At 42.1% G+C, this 16,053-nt stretch overlaps 1 protein-coding gene across 1 annotated transcript in view; it reads right to left on the minus strand.

The window, feature by feature from the left end:
- Positions 1 to 16,053, minus strand: part of ARFGEF3 (ARFGEF family member 3) — a 182,639-nt gene that overhangs the window by 24,782 nt on the left and 141,804 nt on the right. Inside the window, exons 23-26 of the mRNA XM_060030511.1 lie at positions 14,717 to 14,861; positions 12,467 to 12,589; positions 7,786 to 7,889; positions 5,936 to 6,080 (exon numbers count right to left, since the gene is read on the minus strand). Of these exons, the coding sequence (XP_059886494.1) occupies positions 5,936 to 6,080; positions 7,786 to 7,889; positions 12,467 to 12,589; positions 14,717 to 14,861 (517 nt within the window). The remainder of the gene's footprint in view (positions 1 to 5,935; positions 6,081 to 7,785; positions 7,890 to 12,466; positions 12,590 to 14,716; positions 14,862 to 16,053) is intronic.

A 16,053-nucleotide genomic window follows, 5' to 3' on the forward strand; every position in this document is an offset into this window, starting at 1 on the left:
GTGGTTAAGAATCCGCCTGCCAGTGCAGGGGACACGGGTTCAATCCCTGGTCTGGGAAGATCCCACATGCCGTGCAGCAACTAAGCCCATGCACCACAACTACTGAGCCTGCATTCTAGAGCCCGAGAACCACAACTACTGAACCACGTGCCACAACTACTGAAGCCCGTGCGCCTAGAGCCCATGCTCTGCGACAAGAGAAGCCACCTCAATGAGAAGCCCGAGCACCGCAATGAAGAGCAGCCCCCGCTCGCCGCAACTAGAGAAAGCCAGCGCACAGCAACAAGGACCCAACTGAGCCAAAAACAAATAAATAAAAAGTAAATAAATTTAAAAAAATAGAAACCTTGAGTAGCAATTCTTGTATCACACAAAATAGACTTTAAAATAAAGACTATTACAAGAGACAAGGACACTACATAATGATCAAGGGATCAATCCAAGAAGAAGATATTAGAATTGTAAATATTTATGCACCCAAAATAGGAGCACCTCAATACATAAGGCAAATGCTAACAGCCATAAAAGGGGAAATCGAAAGTAACACAATCACAGTAGGGGACGTTAACACCCCACTTTCACCAATGGACAGATCATCCAAAATGAAAATAAAGAAAGAAACAAAAGCTTTAAATGACACATTAAACAAAATGGACTTAATTGATATTTATGGGACATTCCATCCAAAAACAACAGAATACACTTTCTTCTCAAGTGCTCATGGAACATTCTCCAGGATAGACCATATTTTGGGTTACAGATCAAGCCTCGGTACATTTAAGAAAATTGAAATCGTATCAAGTATCTTTTCCATCCATAACACTATGAGACTAGATATCAAATACACGAAAAAAGCTGTAAAATATACAAACACATGGAGGCTAAACAATACCACTACTAAATAACCAGAGATCACTGAAGAACTCAAACAGGTAATCAAAAAATACCTAGAAACAAATGACAATGAAAATACGATGACCCAAAACCTATGGGATGGAGCAAAAGCAGTTCTAAGAGGGAAGTTTATAGCAATACAATCCTACCTCAAGAAACAAGAAAAATCTCAAACAACCTAACTTTACACCTAAAGCAATTAGAGAAAGAACAAAAAAAACCCCAAAGTCAGCAGAAGGAAAAAAGTCCTAAAGATCATATCAGAAATAAATGAAAAATAAATGAAGGAAACAATAGCAAAGATCAATAAAACTAAAAGCTGGTTCTTTGAGAAGATAAACAAAATTGATAAACCATTAGCCAGACTCATCAAGAAAAAAAGGGAGAAGACTCAGATCAACAGAATTAGAAATGAAAAAGGAGTGGTAACAACTGTCACTGCAGAAATACAAAGAAAGGATCATGAGAAATTACTACAAGCAACTGTATGCCAATAAAATGGACAACCCGGAAGAAATGGACAAATTCTTAGAAAAGCACAACTTTCCAAGACTGAACCAGGAAGAAATAGAAAATATAAACCAATCACAAGCACTGAAATTGAAAGTGTGATTAAAAATCTTCCAACAGGGCTTCCCTGGTGGCACAGTGGTTGATAGTCAGCCTGCTGATGCAGGGGACACGGGTTCATGCCCCGGTCCGGGAAGATCCCACATGCCACGGAGCGGCTGGGCCCGTGGGCCATGGTCACTGAGCCTGCGTGTCCGGAGCCTGTGCTCCGCAACGGGAGAGGCCACAAGAGTGAGAGGCCCGTGTACCACAAAAAAAAAAAAAAAAAAAAAAATCTTCCAACAAACAAAAGTCCAGGACCAGATGGCTTCACAGGTGAATTCTATCAAACATTTAGAGAAGAGCTAACACCTATCCTTCTCAAACTCTTCCAAAATATAGCAGAGGGAGGAACACTTCCAAACTCATTCTATGAGGGCACCATCACCCTGATATCAAAACCAGACAAAGATGTCACACACAAAAATACTACAGGCTGATATATCTGGTGAACACTGATGCAAAAATCCTCAACAAAATACTAGCAAACAGAATCCAACAGCACATTAAAAGGATCATACACCATGATCAAGTGGGATTTATCCCAGGGATGCAAGGATTCTTCCATATATGTAAATCAATCAATGTGATAAACCATATTAACAAATTGAAGAATAAAAACTATATGATCATCTCAAGAGATGCAGAAAAGCGTTTGACAAAATTCAACACCCATTTATGATTAAAAACTCTCCAGAAAGTAGACATAGAGGGAAGCTACGTCAACATATTAAAGGCCATATATGACAAACCCACATCCAACATCATTCTCAATGGTGAAAAACTGAAACCATTTCCTCTAAGATCAGTAACAAGACAAAGCTGCCCACTCTCACCACTATTCAACATAGTTTTGGAAGTTTTAGCCACAGCAATCAGAGAAGAAAAGGAAATAAAAGGAATCCAAATCGGAAAAGAAGTAAAACTGTCACTGTTTGCAGATGACATGATACTATACATAGAGAATCCTAAAGATGCTACCAGAAAACTACTAGAGCTAATCAATGAATCTGGTAGAGTAGCAGGAACCAAAATTAATGCACAGAAATCTCTTGCATTCCTATATACTAATGACGAAGAATCTGAAAGAGAAATTAAGGAAACACTCCCATTTACCACCGCAACAAAAAGAATAAAAAACCTAGGTATAAACCTACCTACTGAGACAAAAGACCTGTATGCAGAAAACTATAAGATACTGATGAAAGAAATCAAAGATGATACCAACAGATGGAGAGATATACCATGTTCTTGGATTGGAAGAATCAACATTGTGAAAATGACTATACTACCCAAAGCAATCTACAGATTCAATGCAATCCCTATCAAACTACCACTGGCATTTTTCACAGAACTAGAACAAAAAATTTCAGAATTTGTATGGAAACACAAAAGACCCCAAATAGCCAAAGCAGTCTTGAGAACGAAAAATGGAGCTGGAGGAATAAGGCGCCATGACTTCAGACTATACAACAAAGCTACAGTAATCAAGACAGTATGGTACTGGCACAAAAACAGAAATATGGATCAATGGAACAGCATAGATAGCCCAAAGATAAACCCATGCACATATGGTCACCTTACCTTTGATAAGGGAGGCAAGAGTATACAATGGAGAAAAGGCACCCTCTTTAATAAGTGGTGTTGGGAAAACTGGACAGCTACATGTAAAAGAATGAAATTAGAACACTTCCTAACATCATACACAAAAATACACTCAAAATGGATTAAAGACCTAAATGTAAGGACAGACACTATCAAACTCTTAGAGGAAAACATAGGCAGAACACTCTATGACATAAATCACAGCAGGATCCTTTCTGATCCACCTCCTAGAGAAATGGAAATAAAAACAAAAATAAACAAATGGGACCTAATGAAACTTAAAAGTTTTTGCACAGCAAAGGAAACTATAAACAAGAGGAAAAGACAGCCCTCAGAGTGGGAGAAAATATTTGTAAACAAAGCAACTGACAAAGCATTAATCTCCAAAATATACAAGCAGCTCATGAAGCTCAATATTAAAAAAACAGACAATCCAATCCAAAAATGGGCAAACGACCTAAATAGACATTTCTCCAAAGAAGATATACAGACTACCAACAAACACATGAAAGGATGCTCAACATCACTAATAGTTAGAGAAATGCAAATCAAAATTACAATGAGCTATCACCTCACACCTGTCACAGTGGCCATCATCAAAATATCTACAAACAATAAACGCTGGAGAGGGTATGAAGAAAAGGGAACCCTCTTGCACTGTTGGTGGGAATGTAAATTGATACAGCCACTATGGAAAACAGTATGGAGGGCTCCTTAAAAAACTGAAAATATAACTCATATGACGCAGCATACCACTATTGGGCACATACCCTGAAAACCATAATTCAAAAAGAGTCACGTACCACAATGTTCATTGCAGCACTATTTACAATAGCCAGAATATGAAAGCAACCTAAGTGTCCACTGAGAGACGAATGGATAAAGAAGATGTGGCACATATATACAATGGAATATTACTCAGCCATAAAAAGAAATGAAACTGAGTTATTTGTAGTGAGGTGGATGAACCTAGAGACTGTCATACAGAGTGAAGTAATTCAGAAAGAGAAAAACAAATACCGTATGCTAACACATATATATGGAATCTAAAAAAAAAAAAAATGTTCTGAAGAACCTAGGAGCAGGATAGGAATAAAGACACAGATGTAGAGAATGGACTTGAGGACATGGGGAGGGGGAAGGGTAAGCTGGGATAAAGTGAGAGAGTATCACTGACATACATACACTACCAAATGTAAAATAGATAGCTAGTGGCAGGCAGCTGCCCAGCACAGGGAGATCAGCTCGGTGCTTTGCAACCACCTAGAGGGGTGGGATAGGGAGGGTGGGAGGGAGATGCAAGAGGGAGAGGATGTGGTGATATACATATGCATATAGCGGATTCACTTTGTTATACAGCAGAAACTAACACAACACTGTAAAGCAATTATACTCCAATAAAGATGTTAAAAAAAAAAAAGTTGAAGCTGGATGATGGGTACATGAAGGTTCATTATACCATTCTGTCTAGTTTTATATGTGTTTGAAATTTCCATAGGAGAATGGAAAAGCAATTATTTGCCTTTGGAAAGCAGAGGAATAATATCTAAGTATATCAATGATGAGAAGTAATTTTTAATACTAACTTAAAGCTCTTACTTTTATTCTTTTCTCTGATCTAGCTGTGTTTCACATATAACTTTAAGGCCCTCAATGAATTTATACTGTGGGAAACCTTAGGTGGGCTGCCTAGAAAAAAATGGATTAACGATTCGCACAGATGGGCAGGGAATGCTCACTGTTACATATACAAACTGTTTGCAACTGTTTTAAAGACTGTACTATAGATAAGCAACATTAGCTTCTGCTTTTAACCGTCTGGGTTGGAGGTTTAAGATGCTATGTAAAAATTCCTATATAATCATTAAAAATGAAACCTCTATTAGGCAACATCTAGCCAATTTCCAATATTTAATTGTTCTGTACAGTAGATATTTATTCTTTCCTATATTTTTTTCCTGAAAACTGATCTGAATTTGTAAGGTTTTACTGTTTGTAATCCCAGTGGAAAACTGGAAAATTTCTAGATATCCCCATAAGTGAATTTGTGTCTTGAAAAATAAAACAGACGAATAATGAAAAACAAACAAAAGAGCAAATTAAAAAATCTTCCCCAGAAAGTCCTTTTGCAAGGGTTTGAAACACCTATGCTCAGATATTAGACTTCTTTAAGGATATCATTTCCAGTTTTAGGTCTAGAAACAGGACAGGGTCATCTGAATTAGAACACAGCAAATGTGAACATGAGTGAACCAATCTGAAAATTATCCAAAGTTACTAGATCGAAGTCGAATTCACAGGAAATTACACAGGAACTAATTTGAAACATATTTTTAAAATTTATTCTTTTAATGAGCCTTCAGCTTCACCAGTCACAAACAGATTGTCTCTTCAGTAATGACTTAATTTCCCCAGTCTCTAACCAGATAGTCCTACAGGAAGTAATTATACAATGATTGTGTTTCCTAGAAGGTATTAAAGACAATTACCAGCCAATTTAAGTATCAATGCACCAAATGCAACCACAGTCCAATTTGCTAAATTCAAAAGAATTCAGAGTTAAAAACTATATTTAGTGGAATCTGCAAATCTACACTGGTTTTAGATGGAGGTATCCATCTAAAAAGGATTGGTTTGGAGACACTGATGTAAAACGTTGTCGGAGAGTCCATGGAAACTTTAGGTAGGCTTGTTCTGTTAGAATTATAAATAATAACGACATAAACGGATGACCATTCATGATCTGTAAACTACTGAATTCATGGCTTAGGCTTTTGGGAATACAAACATAGCAAATAACCTGGTTAGGCCCAATCAATTAACTTACCAGTGTCATCATCAAAGTCAGACAAGACTGACTCAATTCCATCCTCACTGCTTGCTGACTGCTCCTGAAGTCTTCGGGGCAAGCTAGCGAGTCGCCCACTAAGGAATATTGGCTTCAAGGGCATTTTGTAGATTTTAGCCAACAACTAAATTAAAAATACCAAATTGCAATTATAAATTGGAAAAAGCTGCACTCTATTAAATGACAACAAAACTATATACCGGAAGAGAAGGTGGAGAGAAAACCAGAAAAGCTCCCACTGTAGCAGTTTTAAATTTGGCAGTCCACAAGAGGCATTTATCCCATGAAGCAGCTGAAACAGCATTCAGTGGCAACAAAAAGGTAGAGGAAAAGATTCTGTGGGTACCTTTTCAGCATCTTAATTGCATACGAGTTTTATAGACTTTTATAAACCTGTGAAGGGACCCATAAACATGTGAAGAATTTTTGCCTAAGAGAAAGTGTTCTATGGGGATCACTGGGAAGAGAGTCTGTAGGCAAATGAGATACCAGACTCTGATTTCCCTTCCCCTGACTCAACATCAAGGAAATGGGGGTGGGGGGAGGGCACATGGGGGATGGAGGAATCCGAGGGCAGGGTGGGTGCGATGAAGGCATGAGAAGCAGAGCTAATAGGCTGCTCGGGCTCTTTACTCCACTCTCACTGCTACAGCCCAGACCGCCGGAATCTGTTACTGGGACAGACTCCCAAGGAGCCTTGTACCTTCACGAATTAGAATTGTGCCTGCTGTGGCCCCACTGTTTCAGAAATTAGGGAAACAGCTGGGAGTGAGACAGACAGAAATCCTGCCCTGTGCATCTTACAGACATACTCCTTTCACAAATAATAAATAAAATTTGACAGAAACGTTATAGGAAAAATTAGGCAGTCCTACAACGAGCGACCTAGGTGTGTGGGGAATGCTGGCAGGGAGTTGGTAGATACCTAAGCCCTGGTCTCTCTGAGGAGATGATGTTTCAGATGAGATCTGGACGATAAGGCGTGTCATACAGAGATCTGAGGAGAGAAAATTCCAGGCAGAGGGAACAGCAACAGCCCTGAGCAGTAACAAGTAGGGTGTGTCTGAGGGACAGAAAGGGAGTGTGGCGAGCACAGTGAGTGAGGGGCAAGGAGCTGAGGGGGGAAAGGGAGCGGAATCAGGTCATGTGGGCCTTGTGGAAGCAGCTGGAGGAGGAAATCAGGGCTGTGCATCCTTTCTAAAGCCCTGGGGCTTAATGCTATTGATGTTATCACCAAGGGAGAGTGAGGAACAGACAGACAAGAGGACGCCAGGGACACAACCTTAGAAGACAGGAGAAGAGCTACGGAGAGGGGGTGTCACCGAAGCCTAGGGAGAAAGGGCTTTGAGAAGGGAGCATCATCTTGTCCCATGGGCGTGTGACACGGTAACGACAGAGAGTCGCTGGACTTAGCATAAGGAAGGTCACTGTTCACACTGATAAATGATGTTTCACTGGATTTTTTTTTACTAGATCTTGACTGCATACTTTTTAAAATGTCTCTTTTCACTGTGTGCAGCCCACTGTCCATGTTTTCGTACCATCGGAAGGATTTCGATATCTGACACAGATATAGAGATTATGGTAGTTCACGTATCGGAGTATGACTGAGAAGTTTCAGAGATCTCAAAACCCAATTGTGTGTTTTAGTACATTTTCATTACTTTCTTTCTCTCCTTTGTAGAAGCGGGGGGGACAAAACTTTATACTCCAAAACTAAGCCCCAATCTCCTCAGAGACAGCAGAAAGTACTTCGCTTAGGCATCCACAAAATACCTCCATGCGTGTTTTGTAAGCATCTTCTGAGGTGGGTTTCAGGGCCTGCGTACCTGAGAACAGCGCCTGAGGTAATCCAGGGCAGGGAGGCACAGGTCTGGGGACGTGGCTCCGGATCCTGGGACACAGTCTCCGATTTCTTTACAGTCCACCTCCCCTGGGGGCAGCAGGAGAGACAGAGACAAATATTGTTTATCCCCTTATAACAGAAGACCTACTTAGTCATACAGCATGCGTTCCCCAAATGTCTACTAACGTAGAAAAGAAAGGAAAAATTACTCCAAATTGTACAACCCTTTCAGTCAAATTTCCCCCTACATGTGTACATGTTAAACACATTTGGGATCACACTGTACATCTTACCTTGTTGAAATTATTCTGTTCCGTAACTCCCCTTTTCACTAAACAATGACCACTTTTTCCATATCCTGCAACAGTACTTTCAGTGGCTGGATGGTGGTTTTTTGTACCTGGACACACGGCAATTTTTCTAATTAACTTCCCTGGGCCCTGCTGTTGATGGTGTGACTCTGAAGCTTTGATGACAGGATGATCCTGGAGACCAGCCATGTGCTGGGCAGAAAGGAAGCACTAGGCCTCTCTCTGTTTGGAAAAGGACCTCCTTTGTTGCCAGTGTTCAGCACTAACCAGGGATGATAAAGGAAGACTCTGGGAAGATCTGAGACATCTAGGGTGGGGATGGAGACTACTAAACTGAACTGAAATGACCTCTATTTTGTGTGTATATATCTAGAAATTTAACAGATCTGTAGGGGGCATCTAGACAGTCTACAGGCACACAGTAGTTGGAAATTATCATCTTTCTTCTCATGTACGAATCTACTTCTATACTTTTAATACAATTATTCCACAGTACTGTAATTGTTTCCGTCTACAATTGTAGCAACTGGCACCCTTCCCTGTGGGTAAACAGACATAATTACTAGGTATTCGTTAAAATTTAGCAGACAAAGAGGCATGTTTCTCCTTAAGAAAGAACAGATAACCATTTGTATATTTTAGATCAGGGACTGGTGAACTTTTTTTTATACAGGGCCAGAGAGTAAATATTTTAGGCTTTGCAGGTCACACTCTCTTTGTTGTAACTTCTCAACTCTGTCACTATAGCACAAAAACAGCCACAGACAAATGACCAGGGCTGTGTTCCAATAAAACTTGATTTCTAAAAACTCTGAGTGGGTGGGATTGGCCTGTGGGCCATAGTTTGCCAACCCCTAGTTTAGATTAACACACCTTACAGTATAAAAACACAGAGCAGTTCAAATTCATGTCGACATAACCAAGTGGGAATAAAAAATAAATCCATTTCCTATCCTGTTGATCACAGTGTTCCAAGTTTTTTACGGAGGCTGCTGTGCCACACATCAAAGTCTGTGCACGGGGCGGCCCCTGGAGGCGGGCAGGACACAGCCAGCGTGGCTGTACTGGGGCCGCGGATGTGCCCACTGACCCCAAGCCACAGACAAGTAACTCCACCTTATAATTCACAGAAAAAAATGGCATCTTTCTGTTTTAAATATCCTCAGGTGTGCACTGATAATTCTGCATCTCCATTTTCAGGCCCCAGCTCCCTCGCTGAGATAAGATCTCAAACTTCTAACATTTCTACCGTGAAAATTTCTAACATCTCCACTTGAATATTTCATAGAAACTCAACATGTCCCAGTGCCCAAAATAGAATTCATTATTGTTCCTCTCCTCCACTCCTTTTGGATATCCTAATTCTGGGAAACGTCAGTCCTGGCAAGGAACTTGGGGAGTCAACCTCAGCTCCACCCTCCCTTACACCCCACGTCAGAGCGGTCCAAGCCCTCTGGACCCCATCTCTACAATATCCTGACCTCCATCCTCTCTGTTCTCTCCCAAACTCCTGCACACTGGTCTCTGCCTGCAGCCTCTTGTCCTTAACCCACAGGGACACGTGCCTGCCAGTTGTTTCTAATGTCACATGTGATACACCACTCGGTGGCTTCAGAACCGTCCCTGCACATTCTCGATTTCCTGGTGTGGCATTCAGGGCCCTTTAGAGCCTGGCCCCTTCCTCTGTTTCCATCTCATCACCTAGGATCCCTCCTTTGTGGTACCTCCAACGTACCCTACTTTTAGAAAAGTAAACCTACAGCAGCTCACGCCGCAAAATTCAATTGTCACTTTCCCTTTGAAGTCTGCGTGGCCCTACTACCAAGCACCCCGTCTCAGCTGCTTGTTCATTTCAGCTTAAATAGCTTTTTTTTTTTTCCTAGCCTCTATGAAAATATTCATCTTCCTGAACTGTGACTATTGATTTGTGTCTGTTTCCCAGAAGAGGCTGTGAGCCTCTCACAGGCAGGAAGCATGTTATATTCATCTGTGTATCCCCACAGTATGTACGGGTCACCATGCCCCCGTAGCAGGTCCTCAACTGTTCACCAAACAATAGAATACCAATAATAATGGTTCTTAAATAAAATATAGGGTTGTGGAATAATGGAAAATACATATGTTGGTCTCTGCCTCTGGCTCCTGGCACAGAGCTCCTAAAACCCCAATTTCCTACATGATAAGACTACTAGGCTTCTTTTGTTCTAATATTTGATCTTCAACTCTAGTTCCTGATACAGAGCTCCTAAATCCCTTGGAATTTCCTGAGTGATAGAGTCTTTTGTTCTAGTGAGGCGAAGAGCTTGGTAAGCTCCTGGACGGGGGCTGGTCACCAGAAAAACCATAGGAAGAAGAGGGGGGTTGGAAATTGAGTTAATGATTGATCATAGCCACATGGTGAAGCCGCCATAAGAAATCCCCAGAGTATGGCGTTCAGAGAGCTTCTGGGTTGATGAACACATCTACATGCTGGGAGGAGGGTGTACCCCAACTCCATGAGGGCAGGAGCTCCTGAGCTTGGGACCCTCCTGGACCTCAACTTATATAACCTCTTGATCGGGCTGTTATCTGTATCCTTTAGCGTATCTATTACTATATAATACGCTGATAAATGAGTTCTGTGAGCTGTTCTAACGAATCACTGAATCCAAAGGATGGGGCGTCACGGGAACCTCTGATTTGTAGCCAAGTTAAACAGAAGTTGTGGGTAACTTGGGGACCTTCTACTTGTAATTGTCATTTGAAATGGCAGGGGGCAGTCTCATAGGACCGAGCCCTTCACCTGTGGGGTCTGCTGGTCTAACTCTGGTTGGGGTCAGAATTGATTTAACAATAGGACACCCAGCTGGCATCACAGAGAACTGCTTGGTGTGGGAACAAAGCCCACACATCTGGTGTCAGAACTCTTGTGAGTGAAGTAGTAGTTGAGAGAGTAAAGGAGAAATACAGGAGGAAAGTTTTTTCTAAACAAGGACTGGATTTTTTACTATCTAAGACAGAGATTCATTACTTTAAGGTATTCTTATGATTAAGATACTAAACTGTTTGGCTTCTATTTAGTGTAGAGCAGAGTTTAAAAAGAATAAAATCTTCCTCTTTCAAAAGAAACCTTCCGGGCTTCCCTGGTGGCGCAGTGGTTGAGAGTCCGCCTGCCGATGCAGGGGACGCGGGTTCGTGCCCCGGCCCGGGAGGATCCCACATGCCGCGGAGCGGCTGGGCCCGTGAGCCATGGCCGCTGAGCCTGCGCATCTGGAGCCTGTGCTCCGCAGCGGGTGAGGCCACAACAGTGAGAGGCCCGCGTACCGAAAAAAAAAAAAAAAGAAACCTTCCTCTGAAGCCCATTATGTAAAGTGGGTAAGTGAGGGGCTTTCATGGTTGCCCCTCAGCTCAGCCCTCTATTTCCCAGGGTATACAGAAGCATAGAATGGGTGTATGTAAGAACAGAATGTAACAAGGATGGTCTGTGGATCAGACCTGTGGCCTCCAGCCTCTGTCTTGAAACTTGCATTTTACTCCTGCTCCAAAATAAGGGGAACATGAATGAAGTCACCTAGCTTCTCTGTGTCCTATTTTCTTTTACAAAGAAACTGTCAGTTATTTTACAAGAATACAAAAGAATATTATGAACCTTATATTTTCTTTTTTTAAAAGAAGGCTACAGGTCTCAGAGCACACCAGGGTGAAAATCTCAAAACGTAAAGACTTAAGTTCCTTTTAAACTTTGGGTTTAACTAACTGCTACTCCCTTCCATTTCACCCCAGATAAACACGTGTTATACAAACATCTGATCCAGCAGGTTATGCTGTAGAGCAAGACTCTACTGTGTTAAAGTATTTCTAAACTAAGCATAAAATCAGCTAGGTAGTTCCTAAAACACACAAAGTCTCAAAGAAGGGTGACTTCTACACCTTCAAAATACGTTTTGTAATCAGTAAGGTCTGGGGGAAGGCATTCTTAATTTTTGCTTAAGAGCTGGGAACTCAAACTCTAATTAGGCTAATAGACTAATTAATAGACTTCTAATTATATGACACTGAGGACAGTAGTTTCCTGTATGAGGGTAATTATTGAACACAATATTGACTATTTTAAGATTCAAAAAGAAGTTGGAGTAAAATAATATATGAAGACATGCTTCATTATAAAATTATTCCATGAACACAATGAAAAGTATCAACCCTGGACAGAATCCAAGCTGCGTTTACAGTAAGCTTTGTGCTTCTGAGCGCACAGCATAGCGCCATCTGCTTCTATACCAGGATGCTGGCTTGCTTGCTGCAGCCAGTTCACACAGAGCCATCCAGGAGAGGGTCCCCAGCTGTCAGGAGGCAGGAAAGGAGGGCTCCACTTACCCAGTCCTTTGACAAACTTCATAAGGCACATGATGTAACTAGTGGCCGCATTAGCAAAGACCTGGATGTTGTCGGTATTGAGAAAAGCTTCAAATACATCAAACACCGGAGCCTGGCCTTTTCCTGAGGGAGGAAGATTATAGAGTTTTAAGAAAGTTAAGTCTCTATCCTTCAGGTTGCCCATACTCCCAGCACCTTCCACAGAGCCTTAAAAAAGGTCTGTTGGAGAAAAGCCTGAGCCTTTTGACTGGATAACTGGCTTGGCTCCCATGCTGTCCTTCTCAGCTTTGCCTGCAGAGGGAACTGTAGGAAGGCTATGAAGAGAGCTCAGTAGAGGGACGAGGGCAAAGCCGGCTGAACACAGGGCTGAGGCAATGGGTAGGTCTACATAGGGCAATTAAATATGTGGTCTTTTGGAATTCTCCTCCACACATAATTATAGGGAAGGGAAGGTTTAGATAAACCCCTGATGGCATATACTAATTTATTCATACCTAAGCCGAAAAGAGTTAACATAGAAGGCTTAAGGCTGCTATCCTTAGAAAGGCCTGCTTGCACAATGGGCCCTTGGCCGGAGTCTGGGAAGCCGGCTCTCAGAATATTCCCAAGCAACAGTTAACTGGATGGTTCACTGTGACTGGATGGTTGGTGCAAACAATGTGGTTTAATCTGAACCCCTGCTTTTTTTCAGGGAGTATGGATTTTGGAATATGCTAGGCAGAGGGTACCTAAGTGACCAGCCCTTTGCTGGGTCTCTAGTGGGCTTCCCTGGGCAGAAAGACCTACACACTGCCCTATGGTCATACATGTTGCTGCATTTTCCCTGTTGGAGGAAGAGTGTGCTCTGTGGGACCCCCTCATGGGATGGTGAGAAGCCTGTGCAGGGATTCTGTGTTTTCCCCTTATGATCTGGCTTGTCCTTACTATCGTGGCTGTTAGCCATGTAATAAATCTGAGCTATGTAATAATTCTTGGCATAACTACAGGCTGAGTCCCATGAGTCCTTCTGATGGGTCTCTAAGTGCAGGGGTAGTCTTGGGGACCCCTGACACAACACCTCTTGTCACTGGGCCTGCTGTATGGCTGCCCATCTATTTCCAGCCAGACCTGATCTCCCTAATTCGAACTCCCTGTTATTTGGATGCTTTTTGCTTCTTCCTAGCAAGTGGATAACATTTTTCTTTTGGCTTTACGAAAGAACTCAACACAGATACGTATAAGTGAAACAACAGAAGTCTCTCGGCCTTTTGTCCAATCTGTCACTGAGAGCTGGGCCTGATAACGCTCAGGGTTCTTGGTCTGCTGGCAGAACTCAGAACTTGTATTCCTGATACACCAGCTCATTTCCTGCTGCTAAAACAGCTGAATGCCAGTCTTCCTATTATCCAACTTCTTTTTTTTTTTTTAATTTATTTATTTTTGGCTGTGTTGGGTCTCCGTTGCTGCACGGGGGTTTTCTCCAGTTGTGGCGAGCAGGGGCTACTCTTCGCTGAGGTGTGCAGGCTTCTCATTGTGGTGGCTTCTCTTGTGGAGCAGGGACTCTAGGTGTGCAGGCTTCAGTAGTTGTGGCGCACAGGCTTAGTTGCTCCACGGCATGTGGGATCTTCCTGGACCAGGGCTCGAACCTGTGTCCCCTGCCTTGGCAGGCAGATTAACCACTGCACCACCAGGGAAGCCCTATCCGAATTCTTTTGATAGCATGAAGCTTGGCATAAAGAACTAATGCTCCACAGCCAGAATCATCCACACGTTCTTCCCATTATCACTACTCCTATTCAACATAGTACCGGAAGTCCTAGCTGGAGCAATCAGGCAAGAGTAGGAATAAAATACATCCAAATTGGAAAGGAAGAAGTGACATTGCCTCTTTTTGACGATGACGTGATCGTGTATACAGAAAGTCTTAAAGATTCCACCAAAAAGATTCCACTCAAAAACCTTAGAGCTAGGGCTTCCCTGGTGGTGCAGTGGTTGAGAGTCCGCCTGCCGATGCAGGGGACACGGGTTCGTGCCCTGGTCCGGGAAGATCCCACATGCCGCGGAGCGGCTGGGCCCGTGAGCCATGGCCGCTGAGCCTGCGCGTCCGGAGCCTGTGCTCCGCAACGGGAGAGGCCACAACAGTAAGAGGCCCGCGTACCGCAAAAAAAAAAAAACAAAAACAACAAAAACAACAAAACCTTAGAGCTATAATAATTATGGTTTAGAACTAATAAACAAGTTTCAGGATACGAAATCAACGCACAGTCTTACCCATGGAGTAGTCACCGACCAGGTACTCCTTCACCTCAGACTTGTCCCCACTGTGCACTGTTTCCAGGGCACTGAACAAGGGCCTCCAGCCCGACTGGATCTGGGTGGAACACACTTCAACCAGCTCACCGATGGATGTGACGACCTGCAGAGGCAAAGGAGGTGGCATTTAACGCCTTTTCCTTCTAAGAAGCAGGCGAATTTCTGGGAAGAATGATGTGCTTCTCTGCTCCCTATTTCTGGGTTAAATTTAGTGAAGGATAAAAATCAGAACCTAGAAAAACTCACTGAAAAGTCTTCTAAATAAGCAGCCGTATCACATTAATACGCATTTTACTAATGACTAGTGTTGCTAAAACTTTTCACAAGCCATTTGTAAATATTTTGGTGTTTCTGAAGTTAGGTTTTTGTCTTCTCATTATTGTCTTTTTTATTGAGTTATTAAGAGTTCTTTGTGCATTCTAAGTGTAAGCCCTTCCTGAGATATATGATTTGCAAATTTTTTTTTCACAGCTTTGGGCTTCTCTTTTTATTTTTTTTTTTATTTTATTTATTTATTTATTTATTTTTTTTGCGATACGCGGGCCTCTCACCGTTGTGGCCTCTCCCGTTGCGGAGCGCAGGCTCAGCGGCCATGGCTCACGGGCCCACCCGCTCCGCGGCATGTGGGATCTTCCCGGACCAGGGCACGAACGCGTGTCCCCTGCAACGGCAGGCGGACTCTCGACCACTGCGCCACCAGGGAAGCCCCTCTTTTTATTTTTATATGGTGTCTTTTGAAGAGCAAAAGTTTTAAATTTTGATGAAGTCCAAATCATCAATTTTTTTCTTTTTATGGATTCTGTTGGTGTCATTTCTAAAGAATCTTTGCATAACCCAAGGCCTCAAAGATGGTGTCCTATGTTTTCTTGTAGAAACATTTATAGTTTTTGCTCTTATTTAAGCCTATGACCCATTTTGAGTTATTTTTTGTGCATGGTAAGAGGAAGGGTGTAAGTTCATTTTCATTGTGTATGTTCAAGCACCATTTGCTAAAAGTAATATCCTGTCTCTCTACTGAACTGCAATGACATCTTTGTCAAAAATTGACCATACATGTGAGAATTTATTTCTATACTTTCTATTCAGTTCCACTGATCTATATAGGTCTACCCTTACACCAATACCACACTGGATTGATGACTGAAGTTTTAAAATCGGGTAGTGTAAATTCTCCAAATTCGTTGTTCTTTTTCAAATGTGTTTTCTCTATTCTAGATCCTTTGAACTTGCATATAAATCTGAGAATCATCTTCCCAATCTCTTCAAAAAGTCTGCTGATATTTTGATAGGAATTG

Source organism: Delphinus delphis, chromosome 14, assembly GCF_949987515.2.
Source record: "Delphinus delphis chromosome 14, mDelDel1.2, whole genome shotgun sequence".
Classification (NCBI taxonomy): Eukaryota; Metazoa; Chordata; class Mammalia; order Artiodactyla; family Delphinidae; genus Delphinus; species Delphinus delphis.